This window comes from Pollicipes pollicipes, unplaced genomic scaffold (assembly GCF_011947565.3).
Source record: "Pollicipes pollicipes isolate AB1234 unplaced genomic scaffold, Ppol_2.1 Scaffold_3216;HRSCAF=3773_pilon_pilon_pilon, whole genome shotgun sequence".
In the NCBI taxonomy this organism is placed as follows: Eukaryota; Metazoa; Arthropoda; class Thecostraca; order Pollicipedomorpha; family Pollicipedidae; genus Pollicipes; species Pollicipes pollicipes.
The window spans coordinates 4655167-4676512 of NW_023596251.1; the positions used below are offsets into that span (position 1 = coordinate 4655167).

Consider the following 21346-nt stretch of genomic DNA (forward strand, 5'->3'; position numbering starts at 1 on the left):
GCACCAATCGCGAGATCTCGTGAAGACTAATCCACTGATATTTTTCGCTGAGCTCTATCTTCATTAGGTTGGAAACGACAGAGGGTCGCACCACCACCCCTTTCCCTTCCCGATCAGTCCGCATTATGAAAAACGGCGAATAAGTGAGACGGCTATGGAATAAGAAAAAACGGATTTGGAGATAAAATTTCACTTTAGTTAAGGATATATTCCCATGCCCCCACCTTTACGCTGCCGTAAAGTCCAGGACGAAATAGAGGCATAGCAGTTTTGAATAATCTTAAACGTCTGCCAAGGACGCATCGCAAATGGGATGCCACCAAGCTTTTTAAATGGAAACAATGAGTCTTTGGCGTCAAATCGGGGAATTACTGGTCCAGTAGTAAGGTACGTGGCTTAGTGCAATGCAAGTTAAGCATATTTTTAGAGAGTTCTATTGCCTTTGAATTGTGACGCGCTTGGGACGCCTTCACTTATTTTCACATTGCGAAACTGAACTGCATTTTCTCTCTCACCTATTTAGCAGCAGTTTAATGTCATCCGCGGGTTTATTGTGTGGACCTTATTTTGTTACGAATACGGCGCACACCCGAATTGCAGCGTGATGAGAATAATTCAAGCGGTGGTCCGCAGTCGATGAGTCTATAGCTTGCGTGGGGCGCGGAGGGGTCGCCTGCGGACAGCAGGTATTACCTACGTACGAATATTTTACTGGCTTTTTGTTGTTTCAGTGCTACGATTTACTCAGAATGGGTGTTAGTGTTCTGGCTGTGACGTTGCGACACCTGTGTTTGTTGCCTCAAAATCTAATCAGATTGTCTAAATAAATCATTTTTCTGATTGACCTTGACATAAGGCTGCTGGGGATGGGTGCAAAATTATTGTAGCCTAAGCAGTTGTACATTTAAGGAATTTTCCCTGTCATAATCCACCACCTATGATTATTTGTGGCTGGTGATTTGTACATGTTTCTTGATGCATATCAGTGTCTTGTGCATAATTTAAATATTGTGTCTCATTCCCAAGGTGCAAATGTGATGATGGGAGAAGAACCTGCATAAGGCTAAATTCTGTGTTTACCAGTAGCACTTATTTCAAGGTGTAGATTGAATGGCATGAAACCAAATTCCCTGAACCCAAACATGTGATTATTTTGAAGAAGATTTAAGGATCATATATTTTCTGTTTTATCTGTGTTTCCTTAGTTTTCAAGATATTCTATATAACATTATTCTAGTGGCACAGGCAGCAGATTGATAAACACAGTGCTGTTTGCCATGTACACTGCTCCCCATGTACATCTTACTAGCTTGCAAGCTTGAATAAGGTGCCTCTGATTGGAGACCTTCCATTATCAAATGAGGTCAAGCTGATGAGTGTGGCCCGCCATCTGGGCTCTCATTTTTGACATGATACATGAGATATGTCCAGAGCAGTTGGCACATTTTAAAGCCCAAATAATCATTACCTGGAATTTAAATCCATTTTCCCAGGATTATGCCTATCAGGGGGCCCCTCAACCCAGCAGTATCAGTGCCTTGGAATTTTCTTTTGTTGGTCTCCTTGGGATTCAGCCCAACAGAGGCTCTGCTTCAAGCTCAGCAAAGAAATGATCTATTGTGCCAAAGCATTTACAACATTGGTGTGCTGAGTCTAAAGTTTTTGTGCTCTGAACTCTGACACAGATAAATTTGCTCAGAATCTTTGATTTTTCTAACATGAACTATTTTTAGAGCATTTTGTCTGAAATTACCTCTGCAAAAAGTCATTGAAAAATTGGCTGTCTATATGCATAAATTGTGGCACCTTCATGGAGCTCACAGTTATGAAGTATATAAATTGCAAGTGGGGATGTCAGTAGTGTGGTATACTTGCCACACTTCAAGAACACCAGCAGTGTGGGCCAACTCCCTTTCTTGCTTTGCCATTGGAGTGAGAGGCAGACAACACTGCATAGCCTCAGGTGCTGAGTGTGTCACAAGATAATGCTAGATAACCCAGTGATAATGCCACATATGGAAAGCCAAAGCTGCTTGTACTAAAGCTGACAGGAGGCACTGGTTGCCTGCTTGCATGAGTCATCCAGGATGCCAATTTTGTATGGTAGACATGTTGCATGCCTGATGCACATGGAAATGATGATGTGGCAACTTCAAAGTTTGTAAATAATTATGTACGGTTTTTAGAATGAATTAAAGCTATGTTACTGCAAATTATACAGTTAATGCTTATCTGGGCTATAAGCATGGAGCACAGCACATGACAGCATTGTTTCTAGCCACAGATGCCAGATTTTGCTGCATGGATCCAGACAGAATAATAACGTAGGGTGGCACTTGGCCATTGTGCTGAGGTAAACCTTCTTAAAAAGCTTGAAAGTAGCATCATAACAATAGCATGTGGCCTTTGAAACCCCAGTCGCATGTTATACTACTGGAACCTCTTTCACTCATATTGCAACATGTCAAGTAGCTGTCTTTAGACTGTTTGAGTTAGTTAAGGTGTTTTTAAATATGAATGCAACATCCTTTCTGACAAGTTGACTTTTTGGCTGCCAAATTAGGCAAATTAAGCCGGTAATGTCAAAGCCTTAGCAATGCCTCACGCTGCTGGCACCATTTCCTGGCAGGGAAAAATGGCGTCAATAAGCTTTGAAGCCATTCAGTGGTGCCATAATGTTAGCTCACACACTGTGCTTTCCTCAGGGGGCTGTCAGGCATGTCATCCATGATGCGTGCCCTGAGCATGGTGAAGAGTGGTCAGCCTGTGGACAAAGCTGCCGCGGTCTGCAAAGTCTCGGCCAAGTAAGATCACTGCTAGCTTCCACATTGACATTATCTGTTCATGATGGCCTGGGAGAATGTTAGGGTGTAAGCATAGTGTAGCATTATGTGGTTATGATGTAAAGTGGCAGACGTGGTTGTGGGTCTCAGCATGATTAACATCAGATTTTATTTCTCCGCCGTGTTATTGATGCTGGCTGGTGAAACTCGCTCCACACGTGCCTGGTCTGATGTTCGTGTGTGATAGTGCAGAGCACTGATGCCCCATCATGTCGACGGTGTCCACCTGGCCTGACCTGACCTGACCTCTGACCTGACCTTCAGGGAGCTGCTGGCGTCGCAGGCGGAGTGGCTGCGCGCCACGCGCCGCCTGCTGACGCCGCCCGAGGAGTGCGTGTTTGCCAGCGGCCTCGTTCAGCTGATCGAGCTAGGCTGGGAGCTGAACCGCGACTCTGTGCGCGTGCTCATGCGCTGGTTCTTGCCGCACATCGGCAAGAAGAGGTCGGTCGGGGCGGTCTGCCGCTGGGGAGGCGCCAGGGAGCGGGTGAGCCGGCAGGGAGCGGGAGGACCGGCCGGGAGCGGGAGCACCGGCAAGGAGCGGAAGGACCGGCTGGGAGCGGGAGGACCGGCAGGGAGCGGGAGCACCGGCAGGGAGCGGGAGGACCGGCAGGGAGCGGAAGGACCGGCCGGGAGCGGGAGGACCGGCAGGGAGCGGGAGGACCGATAGGGAGCGGGAGGACCGGCAGGGAGCGGGAGGACCGATAGGGAGCGGGAGGACCGACAGGGAGCGGGAGGACCGACAGGGAGCGGGAGGACCGGCAGGGAGCGGGAGGACCGGCAAGGAGCGGGAGGACCGGCAGGGAGCGGGAGGGCTGGCAGGGAGCGGAAGGACTGGCCGGGAGCGGGAGGACCGATAGGGAGCGGGGGGACCGACGGGGAGCGGGAGGACCGGCAGGGAGCGGGAGGACCGGCAAGGAGCGGGAGGACCGGCAGGGAGCGGGAGGGCTGGCAGGGAGGCCGCAGACCGGCCACAGGAGCGGCGCTGGGTTACCGGCAGCCTTGCTGTATGTTGTGTGTGGGTGCAGTTGTGTACTACAGTTGTTTGAGAAAAAACAGCTGTTTTGTGCTGCGTTGGCGACTTGGTGAGCTGTGGGGCACTGACCGCAGTGGCGTCACGTAGGCGTCAAAGTGACGTTAGTGGTCGATGAGCCCTGATACCTCAATCATTACCATAGGCGCGCAGTGTTATGTCGCTATGTCCGCACTTGAGTGTATACAGCACCACCAGAGCCCACCCTATTCCTGAAATCCTCTGACCCCTCCACCTGATCATTCCACCTGACTCTGGCCCCTCCATCTGGCCACTTCTCCTGAGCACTCCACGTGACCACTTCTGACCACTCCACCCAACTGCTCTACCTGACTGCTCTACCTGGCCACTCCACCTGACCACTCCACCTGACCACTCCACCTGACCACTCCACCTGACCCCTCCACCTGACCACTCCACCTGACCACTCCACCTGACCTTTCCACCTGACCACTCCACCTGACCACTCCACCCGACCCCTCCACCTGACCCCTCTACCTGGCCACTCCACCTGACCACTCCACCTGACCTTTCCACCTGACCACTCCATCTGACCACTCCACCTGACCCCTCCATCTGACCACTCCACCACCCTGCCTTCCCCGCGCCGGTCTCTCCATGTGACCCCTCCCGCCGGCCGCCGTGACGCCAGCTCCCCAGCGCTGCCCCACTGCCCTGTACAGAGACGAGCCGGGCGGTGTGCGACGCTGACGCCGCGGCCGACGCCGCCCCCCTCCGCAGGGCCGAGCGGGTGGTGCTGGAGCGCGAGTCGTGGCAGCAGTGGGTGGGCTGGTTCGAGCGGCAGTGGGCCCGTCTGCAGGGCCGCATCAGCCGCCTGCCCGGCCAGCCCACCGACGAGTTCCTCGCCGTCGCCAGGGGCGTGCTTCAGCAGCGCGTCAACAGGTGGAGGCGGCTGCCGGCGCCCGCCCGACCCGCCGCCGGTAAGCGCCGACGCCGTGACGGCGACGGGGGCGATGGTGACGAGGCGAGGACGAGGACGGTGGTGATCGTGTGGGTTGTATTTGGCATTAGCTGACATTCCACATGATTACGTGACTGATTCGTGCCGTTTGCCAAAGAGATAAAACGGTGATGATGGTGATAACGGTGATATGATGATGATGATGCTGGTAATGATGTGGACGGTGATTAAGACGATGGTGATGATTACGATGATGCCGATGCTAATGATGAGGATGATGAGGATGCAGTGTGCTGGCTTGGGCCGTGGCTGCGGCGGGTTCTGGAAGACCTGCGGATCATTGGTCGGGCGCCGCCTGGGGGAGAGTCGCTCGCAGAGTTCCCGCCAGTGGCGTGACTCGAGGCCCCATCACCTACGCGCTGTAACCTGTCCCATGGTTTCTCCTTGCCCATTTGTCGAATAGCGAATGCAATTTTCGGCGTGTCATTCAGTGCCATGGTACCCACTGGCACTGTGAAAGTACCTGTTCTTGGCGGGGAAGTTCGACGCGCTGGGTTAGAATCCAAACCACTCGGTGCTGTCCCTGCCAAGTCGCACTGAGTTAGAATCCAAACCACTCGGTGCTGTCCCTGCCAAGACGCACTGGGTTAGAATCCAAACCGCTCGGTGCTGTCCCTGCCGCCAGCCGCGGATGTCTTTCGATGCACGCATGGACCGGTGCCCGCAAACCACACGTCGTACCACCAGGTGGCAGAATGAGCTGAAAGTACCGGACTCGCGGTATGCTAGGAAGTTCTGGCTAGACAAGGATAAAGCGATCTATGAGATATGCTACGCGAGTGCTCCACGCCTCCGGCTCTGCTCATGGCTACAGGAGTATTTTTTGGTGTTCACTTAGGAATGTTTCCGGCCCGCTGCAGTCTGGGAGTTCGCCGTGCTCAGCCGTCTTCCTCCTTCATAGCGTATGGTCGGGCGCTGTCTCTGGCCGCCACTTACTCGAAGCGTCCTCCCGAACGCGCTCTTCCGACCGATTGTCTGTTGAGCCTGGGCGGCACGCTCAGTCCCCACGTGCACAGATCCGTCACGCGCCCGGCGCTAAACCCGACGCGACCCCCCCCCCCCCCCGCCCCCATCTGGCCGGGACGCGCCGCCCGTGCCGCGACCGCCGGTCTCGCGGCGCGTGCCTGTCGCCGGCCCGGCAGAGCACGGCTGGCTCTGACGCGTGCGCCCGCCGGCAGGCGACGCCAGCGCCGCGCCTCCGTCGGCCGCCGCCGCCGCCGACGACGACCAGGAGGTGCTGTACGAGGTGGACCGCATCATGGCGCGGCGCCGCGTCGCAGGCGGCGACGAGTTCCTCATCAAGTGGTGCGGCTTCGGACAGTGAGTGGGGATGGAGCTGGGGCTGGAGCTGGGGCTGGAGCTAGAGCTGGAGCTGGAGCTTGACCATGGAGCGTCAGCGACGGGGATGGGTGCGGGACGGCGTTGATATGTTGGTGAGAGCGCGGCCGGGCGTTAGGTCGGTACGGTGCGTCGATATCTCTGCTTTTACGTGCTGTAGACTCGGTGCTATCCCGTGGAATTGTTGATTGTTTTGTAGTTCTCCGGTAGTGCGTCTGTTGCGGTGCTGCACTGTCTTGGCTGGCTCGCCGCCTCCGGCCAGTGGATGGGAAGTGATCATGGCTTTTGACTCGTCCTGGGACACCAATTCATTGCCACTGACCCCCCCCCCCCCCCCTCCTGCCGCCGCGTGCGTGTCCTGTTACCGTGCGCCACGTGTCCGGCTCGGTGTGGCTTTGGCCACATGTCTGACGCCATGTGACGGGCGGCGCACGTGCGGCAGCGGCGACAACACGTGGGAGCCGCGTGCGAACCTGGACTGCGGGCCGATGCTGGCGCGGTTCGAGCGGCGCTGGGCGGCGCTGACCGAGCCGCAGCGGCGTCAGCTGGCGGCCGGCTCCGACCCGGCACTCTGCGACCGGCTGCTGGGCGGCGCCGGCGACGGCAGCAACGGACACGGCAGGTGAGGCGGACCGGGGCGACGGGGAGGGGCTGGCTGCAGAGGAGGAGGCGGGACCGGGCCGACGGGGAGGAGCGGCTTTAGAGGAGGAGGCGGGACCGGGCCGACGGGGAGGAGCGGCTGCAGAGGAGGAGGCGGGACCGGGCCGACGGGAAGGAGCGGCTGCAGAGGAGGAGGCGGGACCGGGCCGACGGGGAGGGGCTGGCTGCAGAGGAGGAGGCGGGACCGAGGCGACGGGGAGGAGCGGCTGCAGAGGAGGAGGCGGGACCGAGGCGACGGGGAGGGGCTGGCTGCAGAGGAGGAGGCGGGACCAAGGCGACGGGGAGGGGCTGGCTGCAGAGGAGGCGGGACCGAGGCGACGGAGAGGGGCTGGCTGCAGGGGAGGAGGCGGGACACTGCTGAGCAGAGAGGAGGCGGCATTGCTGGGGCGACGTTCCAGAGGGTAGCAGAATTGGGGAGTGCTGAGGAGCATTCTTAGGAGGGGGGAGGTTGGGTTGGCCCAGGAGAACTACATGATTGGGTAAGGATGGGGAGTACTGACGACAGCAGTGGACGACCTGGAGGACTGCTCTCGGGCAGGGACCGTCCCTTCCGGAGGACGTCACGGATGGACACGGTCAACTGAGAACGGCTGAAGGGGCACTCAGCAAAGCGGTGGGGAGGTGGAGGGGAGGCTGAGGCTCCTGTTTGTGGCCACAATAACCACGCATACACAGACACATATACAGCAACCACAAGACCCTTAGCGTGGGGCCAGGACGCTGCTGCGGCTCCGGGTCTGTATCGTGCTGTCCGGCGCCCCGTCGTGTTCCCTGAAGAGGCGTCGGACAACGCCAGCTCGGCCGCGAACCCTGGCCTGGCCGTCAGCTGTTGGTCGGCCCCCGGCGCGCCGCCCACTGACGCCCGCGCTGCACGCAGGGTCGCCGCCGACGCGAAGGGGGACGGCAGCCGGCCGGCCGGCTCGCCCGCCACCGCACAGAAGAGGCGCGCACCGGCCAAGGTCAAGTCAGGTCAGTGACGTCACTGATGAGGTCACGGCCGGTGGCGCGCCGCTGGGGCTAGCCGCGATCGCGTCGTTTCCTGGTTTTGTTGTGGCGTCAGCATTAACGAGCCGTGTGCTTATCTTGTTTCCGATTGTTTGTCGTCGTTGGGATAAACATTTTTTTTTTGTGGCTATGCTTCTGATAGGTAAGGATGTGCTGTGGTATTGTGTCCATGTGAGTCCATCGAAAGTTTTTGACAGCAGCTAAGGCGTTTGACCATTACGACGTTTCGGATTGGTCAGAATGCATCGCCTTATTGGCCATCTGAAACAGGCTGATATTACAGGAGGTTTTCCGTCCATTTAAAACCATTAGCGATCGGTACAAGTCAAGTGATTTGTTTGCGTCATTCCGGTCATGGTAATCGAATAGCAGGCCTTGGTGGGCCAAAAGGCAGTGACATGTACCCATTCCCCACGCAGAGCTGTCCCAGTCTTCTCCAGTGCTGCCGTGGTAAGTTTGAGGGGAGGAAGGACGACAGCTGTTCGAACCGCGCCGGCGGCCGGCGCCAGTGCGCGGTTCGACCGATGCCCGTTAGTCAGTGGCGGCCTGGCGGGACTCGGTCGACAGCGTCGCTCCGCTCTAGCCGGAATCTCGTGCTGGTGCTGCTGCCCTGCGTCCTCAGTCCCGCTGGCCGTTGTACGGGGTGACGTCATCAGCCCCACTGGCCGTTGTGCGGGGTGACGTCATCAGTCCGGCTGGCCGTTGTGCGGGGTGATGTCATCGCTCCCGCTGGCCGTTGTGCGGAGTGGCCGGCGGTAGACTGTGACTTGAGAAGGACGTGTGGTGTGCGTCACTGCTCTGTCTCCCGGGTCATGGCGCGTCCGAGGATTGGGGATAGGGCTTCACGGGCCGTTGTTGCTGACTGACCCGACCTGATCTGATCTGATAGACGTGACCTACCCTGACCTGATCATTCGGAGTGGACCTTAAGTGGCCTGACCTGACGGGCGGTGTCACCAGGTCGCCGCCTGCCGTCCGTGCCGCGCCGCCGGCCGGGCCACCCCGCGCTGTGCCGGCCGCCAGCCCCCGACCGCCGGCCAAGAGAGGGCGGCCGCCAAAACTGAAGCGCTGCTCCGGTGGGTGTCCAGCTGTGGCGGCCGTATAGGGGGGAGGAGAGGGGGGGAGGGGGTCGCGTCCCAGTCCACTCTTTTCCGCACCGTCTGTGTCTTTACGCCGTAGTCCAAGTCCCAGTCTATGTCCATCTCACTGTTCTTGTCCCCGCCGCTATCCGTGGTGTCCCTTTCTGAGCCTGTGTTTGTCTCATCTGCCCGGGTCCATGCCTGTGTCCGTGTCCTTGCCCGTGCCCGTGTTCGTGTCTGCCCTGTCCATGCTGTCCTTGTCCGTGCCTGTGTCCCTTGTCCCTTCCACTGTCGGCGTCCATGTTCCTGTCACTCTGTCCGTGTCCCTGCCTGCTTCCGTGTCTGTGTCTGTGTCGGTATCCCTCAGCGGGGCACACTCGACCGATGGTCAGTGGCACAGCCGCAGCTGTGCGGGAGCGAGGTCGGCCGGCCTGGCCTGGCCTCGCCCGTGGCTCTGCCGCCACCGCCTTCGACTGTGGAGTGTGGCGGGCGCCGTGTGCGTGCAGCTGAGTGTCGGGTGGTGCGGCTAGGAGGGCGGCGCGCCCGAGCTAGATAAAGACCGACCTCCGCTCCGGCAGGAGACGGGACGGCAGCGCCGACCGCCGCGCCCGGCCTCAGGTGAGAACGGCGGCTCCAGCCCCCACCGGTCGACGGCCACGTGTGCTGGACAGACCACGGGCCAGCGCCGCCGGTCGGGACCGTTGTGGACGCCTGCTGCCGGCTTGTTGGTGACTGCCATCGGACGGGGAGAGGGCAGTTGCTTTCCTGCGGCAAAGACCGCGGCCGGGTCATTGGGAGCGGTGGGCGCGTCGCGTTCGCCGCGATGCCATGTTGGGCCTATCCTGACTCTGTGGAGTGGCAAGGCGGAGAGGAGCGGACAGCGGGCTGCGTCGTGGGCCTGTTGAATCTGTCTCCAAGCGGGCCGCTGGCGTGGGCTCCGGCTCTGCACTCTGACCGGGCACTACACTCTGAGCCTGGACTGTGGAGTCACGGCTTGAGGCGCCCGCCGGGCTGTGTGTCGGCCGGCCGCTGCTGGTGGGGCCGGCGTCGAGGTGGCCGGCGCCGCGTGCTGACGACCGTGATCCCCGCCCCCGCAGGCCGGTGCCGCCCGCCGCGCCGCCGCTCCACCGTAAGCCCAACCTGATCGTCAGCCCCGCTAAAGGTGAGCCGACGACCGGCGCCGGCCGGTCTCTGGCCCGGGGCGGCCTGTCCTCCGCTGCCCCGCTGGTCCGGAGGTAGTGGAGAGGACGGGGGCACGGCTGCGGCCTGTCCTCCGCTGCCCCGCTGGTCCGGAGGTAGTGGAGAGGACGGGGGCACGGCTGCGGCCTGTCCTCCGCTGCCCCGCTGGTCTAGAGGTAGTGGTGAGGACGGGGGGGATGGCTGCGGCCTGTCCTCCGCTGCCCCGCTGGTCCGGAGGCAGTGAAGAGGACGGGGGCGTGGCTGCGGTAGCGTGACTCCGGGCGTTTCACTGCCGGACTGTGTACGCCCTTATGACGGGTTCTCAGCTCAGGCTCGACAGCCGGTTTTCCGTCCCAAAGCGGTAAAAGGCCGGTATAAAGGCCGGTATTTAGCTATGATAGCTTCACGCATTCCAGCCTATTTTAGGCTTAGAACATAGGGCGTATGGTGTCGGGAAGGCTCTTTGGGGGCACTTTCGCCGCATGCCTGGTTCTAGTTCGGACGCCACAGCACGTCTCGCCATGGCCAGACGCGCTTGAGCTGCCCGCGTGCGCCATCGCTTCGACCGCTTCCTGCTGACGCCGCCCCTCCGACAGCGTCTCCGGTGCCGACGCTCGGCTGGCCGGTCGCTGCCCCGGCTCCGCCGTCGCCGCCATCGTCACCGCCTTCCCCACCTTCCCCACCTTCCCCGCCACCGCTACCGGCGCCGCCGACGACCACCAAGCGACATTCGCCGTCGCCGTCGCCGGCCGCCAAGCGGCCGCGTCCTGCCACCATCGGCGGTCACGTGGTGCTCATGACAGACGCCATGCAGCGGCGGGCCGGCCGCGCGCCGCGGGCCGACATGCCGCCCTCGGACACCGACGACCCGGAGTTCACCGGCTTCGCGGCCGGCGCGCTGGTGGCGGCGGCGCACGCGCCTGGCTGTCGCGCCGGCTGCGCGCTGGTTCGTTACACGCCGCGTGTGGACGCGGCGCGCGTGGAGGCGCAGTTGGCGGCGGCGCGCGCCGCGCTCGCCAGCCTGTGGCGCAGGGAGGAGCGGCGGGAGCGCTGGCAGGCAGAGCGTGAGCGGAGGAGGCAGGCGCGGCGTCAGGCCGAGGCGGAGCGGGCCGCCGCCGCCGCCGCCGCCGCCGCCGCTGCGGTGTCACCGCCCGCGGGCGCTCCGGAGCCGGCGGCGGCGGCGGCGGAGGAGCCGCCGGAGCCGGAGTCGGCGGCGCGGCGCTCGTCCAGCCTCAGTGAGAGGGTGCGCGCCGTGGTGCAGCTGCAGCGGCTGCCGGACGGCCGCAGCATCGCTCAGCCGCCGCCGCCGCCGCCGCCGGCTCAGACCGCCGCGCTGCGGCCGCCGCGGAAGCGGAGGCGGCGCCGCGCGGGCGACTGTTTCTCGGTGCTGAAGAAGCGCAAGCCAACGCGGCCGGCCGGCCAGACAGCGCCGCGGCCGCGGCCGCAGAAGCCTCTGCTGGTGGAGGCGCCGCCGGCCGAGCCGCGCCCCGCGGAGGTGAGGACAGCGGGCGGGCGGAGCGGTGGGGCCGCCTTGGCAGGGAGGCGGAGCGAGCTCGGCTCGGGGTTCAGCGTCCGGCGCGCCCCGGAAGAGCCCCTCACTGCTGTAGCCCCGGCGCTGGGAGGGTTTTGTGAGCGACTGTTGGCTTAATGATACTCCTGACAGTTGGCAATTACGTAGGTAGGCGGCTTGCTTTGCACAGGCCCGATAGCTTGCGCCTGGCGGCAGTCAGACCCTCAGCTGTGTGTGAGACCGGCTTATGGTGGTGACATTTCTCGGCGACACCGCACATCTCCGTTATCGGCTCCCGGCGGACAGCAGCGTGTCGTGTTAATTAGTGAGGCGTGGCTGCGGCCGTGACTGGCGGGTCAAGGTTCTCCAGTGTACGGACCAGGGCCCGTCCGAGGTCGTCCTGCCCTCTCCCCCCAGCCTGTCCCTGTCTGCAATGCGGCTGACTGGCCGCACTAGAGCCGGACACCCGCGCGCTGTCCTCAGGAGTCGGAGCGCGATCCCACCGAGGGAGAACACGAGGATGAGGAGGAGGACGAAGAGGAGGAGGAAGAGGAGGAGGACGGCTCGGACGAGGGAGAGTACCAGAAGGAGAACGGTGGGTGGTCTGGTCGCGGCGTACTCATCACCGCAGCCGCTGCCGTTAGTCGGCTGTCTCGGACACGGTGCGGGGTCGCGCGGTCCTCACCGTGTTCAGCCAGATGTTGATTTCGGCGGGCTGGGCGCCCCAGTGGCGCCGCATCGGCACGTCTTGTGCTTCGGCGGGGCGTCAACAGTGCCAGCACTGGCTCCAACATTACCGGCTGAATTCGGCCAGGGCTATGTTCTGAGACCGTTCTCAGCCGGCTGACGTGGCTGATGGATGATCGGAGATCGTCACGAGTGTCCCTGTTTCGGTTCTCCGTTCGCCCGGCTGAGAATGGTCAGGCGCTGCCCAAATGTTCGGCGCGATGCTCCAGCCCAGTCAAGTGTGCCAGTCAGTCCAGGCGATCAGCAGCCGCACGCCAGCCCAGCCGGCGCCGATGTGATACTCTTGACATAGGTGATGCCCTTTACCTAGGCGATGCCCCTGACTTAGGTGATACCCTTGACCTAGGTGATGCCCCTGACCTAGGTGATGCCCTTTGCCTAGGCGATGCCCTTGACCTAGGTGATGCCCCTGACCTAGGTTATCCCCTTGACCTATATGATGCCCTTGACCTAGGTGATCCCCTTGACCTGGGTGATGTCCTTGGCCTAGGTGATGCCGTTCACCTAGATGATGCCCTTGACCTAGGTGGTGTTTTTGTTTTGGATGTTGCCCGTGACCAAGACTGTGCACGTGACCTAAGTGATGCACGTAAGCTATATGATGTGCCAGCGTCCGGAGTGGTGCCCAGCCGCGGGCGCGTGTCCAGCCGCCGCCCGGACGCCCGTGTTCAGACAGCTGACCGGCGGCGTCCGTGCCCGGCTCGGCAGGCAAGCCGGTGATCATGGTGCTGCCGCCGGTGGTGCAGACGTTCGAGGGCGCGCAGCAGACGCGCACGCTCGACCTCGACACGCGCTGGGGCACCGTCAAGGTCAACGTGGTGCCCAAGATCCGCGAGAAGGACGGCAGCCTGCGCGAGCTGGCCAAGACCACGCGGTCAGTGGAGCTGGCGCGGGCCGCGGCGCGAGCCCGGGCGACGCCAGTGGCCGGAGAGGCGCCGGCCGGGGCTGACCGGGCCGGGCCGACTTTGCTGGGGAAGGCGCGGCGTGTTGATCAGTCGCCTGCCGACCGGTGTGACGTCCGTGTTGTCGATGCCGGGGGTGGTCGGTATTACGGGGCACCGGTCGGTGAGTGGAAGGTGCAGTCAGCGGGACTGTCCGCGATGGCAGCGGAACCCAACCCGTTCGATCTCAAGGTCACGCCAGGCTACTGAGGTTCAGGATCTGGTGTGGCTGAGCGATCCGGTGTGGTTCAGCGATCTGGTTTGGCTAAGCGATCTGGTGTGGCTGAGCGATCTGGTGTGGCTGAGCGATCTGGTGTGGTTCAGCGATCTGGTGTGGCTGAGCGATCTGGTGTGGCTCAGATCTGGTTTGGCTGAGCAGACATGAGTGCTGCTGATGGGAACCTCCGATCCTTTGCAGCAACGCATGGGACGGGTCCTGCTACGCAAACCTGTTCGCTACTTGTGGGTTCGCTACTATATGTAAACCCCTGTAACATCATTCCAGCATTTCTTCACTGATTCTGAGTCCCGCTAGGATTCACTGCGCGATGATCACCGCTTTTGAGGAGGCGTTTTTGTTTGCATGCCGACGACGGGGCCTCTGAGCGCCCTCACAGGGCCGGCTGTAGGCGCGTGGCGGCGCCACTGAGCCGTGTTCTCCTCTGGCCGGCAGCAAGCGGGCGGGCCTGGCGGACGCGCGCGACCTGCTGCAGCCGCTGCGCGTGCACTGCGCCGTCAAGTATGTGCGCCGGCTGCCGCCGTTCTTGCCGGCGCCGGCGCCGACGCCGACCGAGCGGCGCCGCCCCGCCGAGCCGAGCGGCGCCGGCCGACCGGACCAGCCGGGCCGCGAGCGGGCGGCCACCAACGGCCAGCTGGACGGACGGAGGAGCGACGCAAGGGCTGCTCAGCACCCCTCTCTTGGTGTGTGTGCGTGCGCGCGCGCGCGCGTGTGCGTGTGCGCGCGCGTGTGCGTGCGTTTCATTTGGCAAGGGCAAGTAGTACAGTAAATGCCTTGTGAGATGAATTGCCTTAGTGCCTTTAGTTGCGGGCCCACTGCATGTATGTGGATGTTCCATTGTGGGTACGCTCGCCACCCGCCGTGCTTCGGGCAGCGCCCGTGGATGGGGTGGGCAGAGGAATGGGTGGGGGGCACGCAACCAAAGCGTGCCTGGTCTCGTTGGTTTGTAACCTGTATTTTACTCTGTGATGAGACTCGAAATGCGTTTTGTGATAATCGGCCATGGACTGGACGTGACCCTGACATCAAATCAGCTATGTAGTCAGACGTGTGGTTAGACATCTAGCCATCATTTAAACAGACATCTAGTAATTTTCTAGTCGAACATCCAGCCAGGAGCCTGGCCATTCCCCTGTGCAAACGCAGCAGTTGTTGCCCCGTCCGGGCGCGCTCTCCGACTTCGGTGGCGTGAGCGGGGGCGGCGCCGGACCCAGCCTGACGGCCGTGACCGGGGCGGCGCCTGACCCAGCCTGACGGCCGCGACCGGGGCGGCGCCTGACCCAGCCTGACGGCCGTGACCGGGGCGGCGCCTGACCCAGCCTGACGGCCGTGACCGGGGCGGCGCCTGACCCAGCCTGACGGCCGTGACCGGGGCGGCGCCTGACCCAGCCTGGCAGCCGTGACCGGGGCGGCGCCTGACCCAGCCTGACGGCCGTGACCGGGGCGGCGCCTGACCCAGCCTGACGGCCGTGACCGGGGCGGCGCCTGACCCAGCCTGACGGCCGTGACCGGGGCGGCGCCTGACCCAGCCTGACGGCCGTGACCGGGGCGGCGCCTGACCCAGCCTGGCAGCCGTGACCGGGGCGGCGCCTGACCCAGCCTGACGGCCGTGACCGGGGGCGGCGCCTGACCCAGCCTGACGGCCGTGACCGGGGCGGCGCCGGACCCAGCCTGACGGCCGTGACCGGGGCGGCGCCTGACCCAGCCTGACGGCCGTGACCGGGGCGGCGCCTGACCCAGCCTGGCAGCCGTGACCGGGCGGCGCCTGACCCAGCCTGACGGCCGTGACCGGGGCGGCGCCTGACCCAGCCTGACGGCCGTGACCGGGGGCGGCGCCGGACCCAGCCTGACGGCCGTGACCGGGGCGGCGCCTGACCCAGCCTGACGGCCGTGACCGGGGCGGCGCCTGACCCAGCCTGGCAGCCGTGACCGGGGCGGCGCCTGACCCAGCCTGACGGCCGTGACCGGGGCGGCGCCTGACCCAGCCTGACGGCCGTGACCGGGGCGGCGCCTGGCTCGTTCTGACAGCCGTGACCGGGGCGGCGCCTGACCCAGCCTGACGGCCGCGACCGGTTGCAGGGCGACGGACCGGTCAGGGCCGGCAGGAGCTGACTATCCTGGAGCGGCTGATGCTGGAGCAGACGGAGTCGGCCGCCGCCGCCGCCGCCGGGCCGCCCTCCATCTTCGACCCGGACACGCCGGCCGACCGCGCCCTGCCGCGCTTCGTGTCGCTAGAGGACGACCTGCAGGTGGGAGCGCCGCCGCCTGGTAGGGAGGGGATGGGGAGCGGCCCGCCCGGCGGTGGGAAGCGCGCACCGCTGGGCCATAGAGCTCCGCTCAGGTCTGCGCGCAGCTCTGTGTCACAGTCCGCCTCGCTGACAATCGGGCAGGTGTGGGGCACCACTGACACTCGGAGGTGTGGGGCACCACTGACGCTCGGAGGTGTGTGAGACACCGCTGATATTCGGGGAGGTGTGGGACCCCGCCGACATTCGAGCTGGGCTCGGTGCAGGTGTCCGCTGTAGTCAGGGAGCGAGCGACGGGCGAGACCAGTCCAGCCGGGAGGCATCTGATGCACTTCAGTCCGCAGCCGAGTGAGCACCGAGATACTGAAAATACACCGCATACTGGCTGTGGCCAGGTGTGATGGCTATTTGCGTATTGCCTCCCCCCTTGGTTCGTTTCGCGGCTGTCACCACGCCGTGACCGCGGGAGACCATGGCTTGTGTTCGGCCGGCGAGGCTGATGGGACACTATAGTGGAGAGGATACGCTAGGATGTAGTGGAGAGGGTACGCTGTTTGAGTCTCCGCCGTTTTTGAGGGCCCGTGGTTGAGAGCTCCATACAGAGCCCTGCCGAGGTCCGCTTTATCGCCCGGCTGCCCAAACATGACCACATCTCACGTGACATCTGCTGTCAAGTGTATGGCCCGGCTGAACCCGCGTCGTGGTCGGCGCTGTGTGAGGTAGCCGGCCGTCTGGTCGGCGATGTGTGGGGCAGCCGACCGTCTGTTGCGCGGGCGTGCCACCCGGGTCGGGTCGGCCCAGAAGGGCTGCCACGACATGTAGCTTACTCTCTCTCTCGCCCGCCAGGCCTCCAGTTCAGACTCAGACTCAGACTCAGATTCAAACTCAGACTCAGACTCAGAACAGGAGCCGAAGCGTTCGCCCGACTCGAAAGCAGCATCGCAACCAGACCCGGTGCCGGAGGTGGGGCCGACGCCGGAGCCAGAGCCGATGCCGGAGATGGAGTCTGCGCCGGAGCCAGAGCCAGTGCCGGAGATGGAGTCTGCGCCAGACCAAGAGCCGGCGCCGGAGATGGAGTCTGCGTCGAAGCCAGAGCCAGTGCCGGAGATGGAGTCTGCGCCGAAGCCAGAGCCGGTGCCGGAGATGGTGTCTGCGCCGGAGCCAGAGCCGGTGCCGGAGATGGTGTCTGCGCCGGAGCCAGAGCCGGTGCCGGAAATGGAGTCTGCGCCAGAGCAAGAGCCGGTGCCGGAGATGGAGTCTGCTCCGGAACCAGAGGTGGTGCCGCAAAAAGAGTCTGCGCCGGAACCAGAGCTGGTGCCAGAAAGAAAGACTGCGCCGGAGCAAGAGCCAGCGCCGGAACTGAAGGCGGAGTCAAAGAAGGAGTCTGATCCGCCCACCGAGCGAGAGCCGCCGCCGGAGCGGGAGCCGCCGCCGGAGCGGGAGCCGCCGCCGGAGCAGGAGCCGCCGCCGCCGCCGCAGCGCACTGACCTGGATCTGCTGGCGCATATCTGCGAGAGCGAGAGCAAACAAGCGGCCGCTCAGCAGGTACGGGGATCGGCACGGCCCGCGCCGGTGGGGGAGGGGCGGGGCTCGCGGGGCTGAGCGACGAGCGCGGAAGCACAAGCTGTGGTTAACCGATGCGGATAGTTGCCTCTGTATCGAGATAGGTGGGTGGCGTTGTCATGGGGCTAGGGCTGTTGTCCTACCGGCACCAGGGCGTGGCGCTGGCAACGTCCCCAGCTTTGTGAGTTAGAGAATAACATGGGAACGGATGTCTGGCAGCGGGCTGCTGCCGCCCAGCTTCGTCACGCGGAAGGAAAGACGGTACGGCTGGGATCCGCACCCGCAGGGAGTCGTGTTGTGATCGCTGTTGTCGAGGCGCTAGGTTCGGGCCCGTTCACGCCCTGTGCAGGGATCGATGTCAGACAGCGATGTCCAGCGGCGGCTGGCGGGAGTCGTGCGCCATCGAGGCGCTAGGTTCGGGCCCGTTCACGCACTGCAGGGATCGATGTCAGACAGCGGTGTTCAGCGGTGGCTGGCGGGAGTCGCGCGTCAGCCGATGCTCCGCAGCCGTTGTGGCCACCGTAATGGCAGCTGCGCGCCGCGTGGCGCGGCCAGCGGCATGCAACTGTTTTGCGGGTGCGGTGATTGTGTGGATTCGGTCGCAGGTCACGACCAAAGGCGGTGGCGATGCGCAGTCACCGCCATCTAACGGCCGCCCGGAGAGGGACGAGTTCACGTCGAGCGCCGATGATGGCAGTGTGGCATCGGCGACGGAGGTCCCTGGTGAGTCTGGATTTGTAGCGATACCTTGCTCACGTTGCGAACGGCCGTGCTTCGTGTTGTTGCATGACTGTATCATCCCGCAGCCACGCTAAGCAGTGATGCTGCCTAATGAGTAATGAAAATAATGCTAATGCAAGGCAAGTTGTATTGCCTTTGGTAAGTTCGCGCAATTCCGACTGCCGCTCTCATTGACCGCCGAGTTTCACACGCGCATCCTGTGTGGTGGAAGAAAACAGGGCAGGAAGTGCACTTGACTATTGACGTTTTTGTGGCCCCCGGCGAATTTTATGGCATGCCGTGTTGCATTCTCCCTATTCATCGCATCGTCTTCTTTGTTACACAAGTGAGGCATATGTGAAGTTGCATAGCCCCGGGAGTCGCGGTGCCTGCCTGTCGCTTTTGCATTACCGTGCTGTGCTGCCCTCGTGGTGGGAGGTCCGAGGGCGCCACCCCCTCCCCGTCCCCCTCCCGCCCATTTCTGCTGAAAACGATCGAGCTGATCACGTGGCCTGATTTGGACCGCGCACAGTAAGCCGGGTGGGCATGCCGCTGACAGTGACCTCTGCTGGTGACCTATTGACCTCTGATGATCTCCAGTGACCTCTATTGACGTCCGTTGGCCTGTGCTGACTTCCTGCCCCCTACCGACCTGTCGTTCCCCAGTGACCCCCGCTGACCTCTCCTGACCCGCTGACCTCTGGTGACCCATCTATCGGGTCACCCAATGGGTCACCAAACCCATCTGGTCTGGTGACCCTCCTGTGACCCGCGCTGACCTCTTATTACCCCGATGGCTGTTCATGACCCATGCTGACCTGTCGTGACCCCCGCTGACCTCTCGTGACCTCGGCAGCCGAGTCGGTGGAGGGCGTGGACAGCTCGGGCCGCGTGCGGATCGTGCTGGCGGACGGCACGGCCGTCATCGCCGACCTCGGCGACCTGGACATGCTGGATGACCCAGGTCAGCGTCATCGGCCGCCGCCCGCCGCCCGGTCGCCGGCGCGCGTCGGCCAGTGGCCGCGGGCTGCAGCGCCGTGGCCGTGGTCCGCCGGGCCGTGGCGCTGTCACTGATGACCGTGGTGATGCCACCACCGGGGCGTGATAGTGGTGCTGTGGGTGGCGGTGCCGTTGCCGTCAGGTCATGCCGCTTTGTCTCCCTGGCACGGCGCTTGGGTCTGTGTGGTTGTAGCGCTGTTACTGTTGGAGCATGGCGTGCGGCGACATCCGTCCAGTTGGGTGCTGGGAAGTCGCTGCGAATTCATGCCATCGGACCTCCGTCTCCTCGGGGGACCTGCCGTTTGCGCGCCCCCACACTTCCCCTGCTACTAATGCATTGCCCTTTGACCGCGAACTCTTGCAGTCTGACCTGCCTGTCCCATTGGTTTTTACCTGACCTGACCACCCGATTTGCGTTGCCTGGGGGGGCTATCGGGCTCGGTGCTGATTGGCCGATTTTGAGCGCGGGGCGGGGCAACGCGCGGTGGATCAGAAGGCACGTGAGCGAGACCTAAATATCCGTCTCCGTGGCGCCCGAGCGGCGGAAGTCTGCCACACCGCCCCCACCGCAATCACAACGACTGGTAATCCCATGCGTCGCGATCACAGCGGCTAGCAATCCCATGCGTCGCAGTCACAGCGGCTGGCAATCCCATGCGTCGCAATCATAGCGGCTTGCAATCTCATGCGTCGCAGTCACAGCAGCTGGCAGCGCCATGGCGTCGTGTTGTGATAGCCCAGGGCGGCCCCGCGGCGGCGAGCCGGGTCTAATGACCTCACCGGAGCTGACGAGGTCACCAGGTCGCCGGGGAAGCGCGGGCAGCAGCTGATCTGCCTGGTCGGGTCGCCGCTCCGGCCCTGACCCGCGGGGTCACCACCTGAGCGGACTGACGCCGCCCGCCCAACGGCGGTAGACGAACCAGCGGGCCTCTGTCCAGAGGCCGCGCCAGGCTGTTAACAGGGGGGGAGGGGAGGGGGAGGGTCAGGCTTTTCAAAGTCATTCTTTGTGTGCAGCGCTGCAGTCGCTATGTTGCTTGCATTGTTCTGCTTAGGGGAGGGGGAGCGAGGTGCTGAACTGCCCTGTCTGTGTCTGTGGTGATAAGCGAGCTTTGGGGAGACTGGTGTTTGGGTATGATGGACAAACTGAAGCGCCGCACGGCCCCTGGGCAGCGGCGGGCGCAGTCCCGGTCGTCTCGAATCGGCTGTCGTTGGCGCGCTCGACGTCGGGCCCTGTCGAGCCGGCACCCACAGCGGCCGCCGCCGTTGGCCGCGCTGACCCCGCCCGCCTGTCGGCAGTGATGGCCGAGGGACTGGAGGCGGAGACCAGCGCCGAGCAGTAGCCGCGCGCGGGCCCAGCGCTGCCGGGGGCTCCAGTACGGCGCTGGCGCTGGACGCGGACTCCAAGACGGCGTTGGTGTTGGACGCGGGCCCAGCGCTGCCGCGTATCTCCAGGACGGCGCTGGTGCTGGACGCGGACTCCAAGACGGCGCTGGTGCTGGACACGGACCCAGCGCTGCCGCGTATCTCCAGGACGGCGGTGGTGCTGGACGCGGACTCAGCGCTGCCGCGTACCTCCAGGACGACGCTGGTGCTGGACGCCCGTCCCGTACAGCGGCGATGCCGCCCACTCGTCGTCAGCGTGGCGTGGGCTGTTCACGAGTGCGCGTACGGCACGACTTCCTGTGTGGCCAACGTGAAGCATGGTCAGGTTTTTGGCGTGTCGACGCGGCGGGCGCCTCTGGTACCGGGAGCGCTACCTCGCGTCGCCCTGTTATATCAGCCTGTTGGGAGGAGCGGGTCGTCAGCTACGCTCGGACTGGAGCCGGCTGGCGACGCGTCGCCAGCGGCTCTCGCGGTAGCGAGCCGGGGCCCACAGCTGCGGACTGGCGGACCACACGCCGCGGGGAGGTGATGACTCCAGGGAGGGGAGGGGAGGGGGCACCCATGGAGGGTGGGATGATTCGCTGGGGGGAGGGGAGGGAGGGGGGGGGGGAGAGCCGACCCTGCGGGGAGGCGCGGCCCGCGGCCGTCGCTGGCGCACCCTCAGTATTCGTGGAGACGCTTTCGTGCCCGGTGTGGCGCCGGCCCCGCTCCGGGGCGTCAGGGACAGCGGCAGCACTTCGTTCATACTCGTGTCGGCCACAGCGGCCCAATCATACCCTGCACGTGTCGGCCGGCGGGCACGTCATCAGCGGCCCGGCGCCGGCCGTGCTGAGGCGCCCCCGTGGCGCTCGTGTGTGCCGTGTGGCGCTCGGGTGGCAGTGGC

At 63.4% G+C, this 21346-nt stretch overlaps 2 protein-coding genes across 2 annotated transcripts; both read left to right on the plus strand.

Moving 5' to 3' along the window:
* Positions 1-627: 627 nt before the first annotated feature.
* Positions 628-7214, plus strand: LOC119091032 (uncharacterized). Its single transcript, XM_037213752.1, has 7 exons — positions 628-686; positions 2706-2804; positions 3108-3284; positions 4615-4814; positions 6034-6175; positions 6636-6748; positions 7192-7214. The coding sequence occupies exons 2-7, from the start codon at positions 2719-2721 to the stop codon at positions 7212-7214; spliced, it is 741 nt and encodes a 246-aa protein (XP_037069647.1). The 5' UTR covers positions 628-686; positions 2706-2718.
* A 1168-nt stretch (positions 7215-8382) lies between these two features.
* Positions 8383-21000, plus strand: LOC119091033 (proline-rich protein 12). The gene is made up of 14 exons (XM_037213753.1): positions 8383-8396; positions 8819-8934; positions 9516-9555; positions 10035-10099; positions 10713-11017; positions 11468-11611; positions 12110-12221; positions 13082-13247; positions 13988-14235; positions 15632-15801; positions 16645-17343; positions 17967-18084; positions 18938-19045; positions 20377-21000. Exons 1-14 carry the CDS (start codon positions 8383-8385, stop codon positions 20418-20420), a joined length of 2349 nt encoding a protein of 782 aa, XP_037069648.1. The 3' UTR covers positions 20421-21000.
* The last annotated feature ends 346 nt before the right edge of the window (positions 21001-21346 follow it).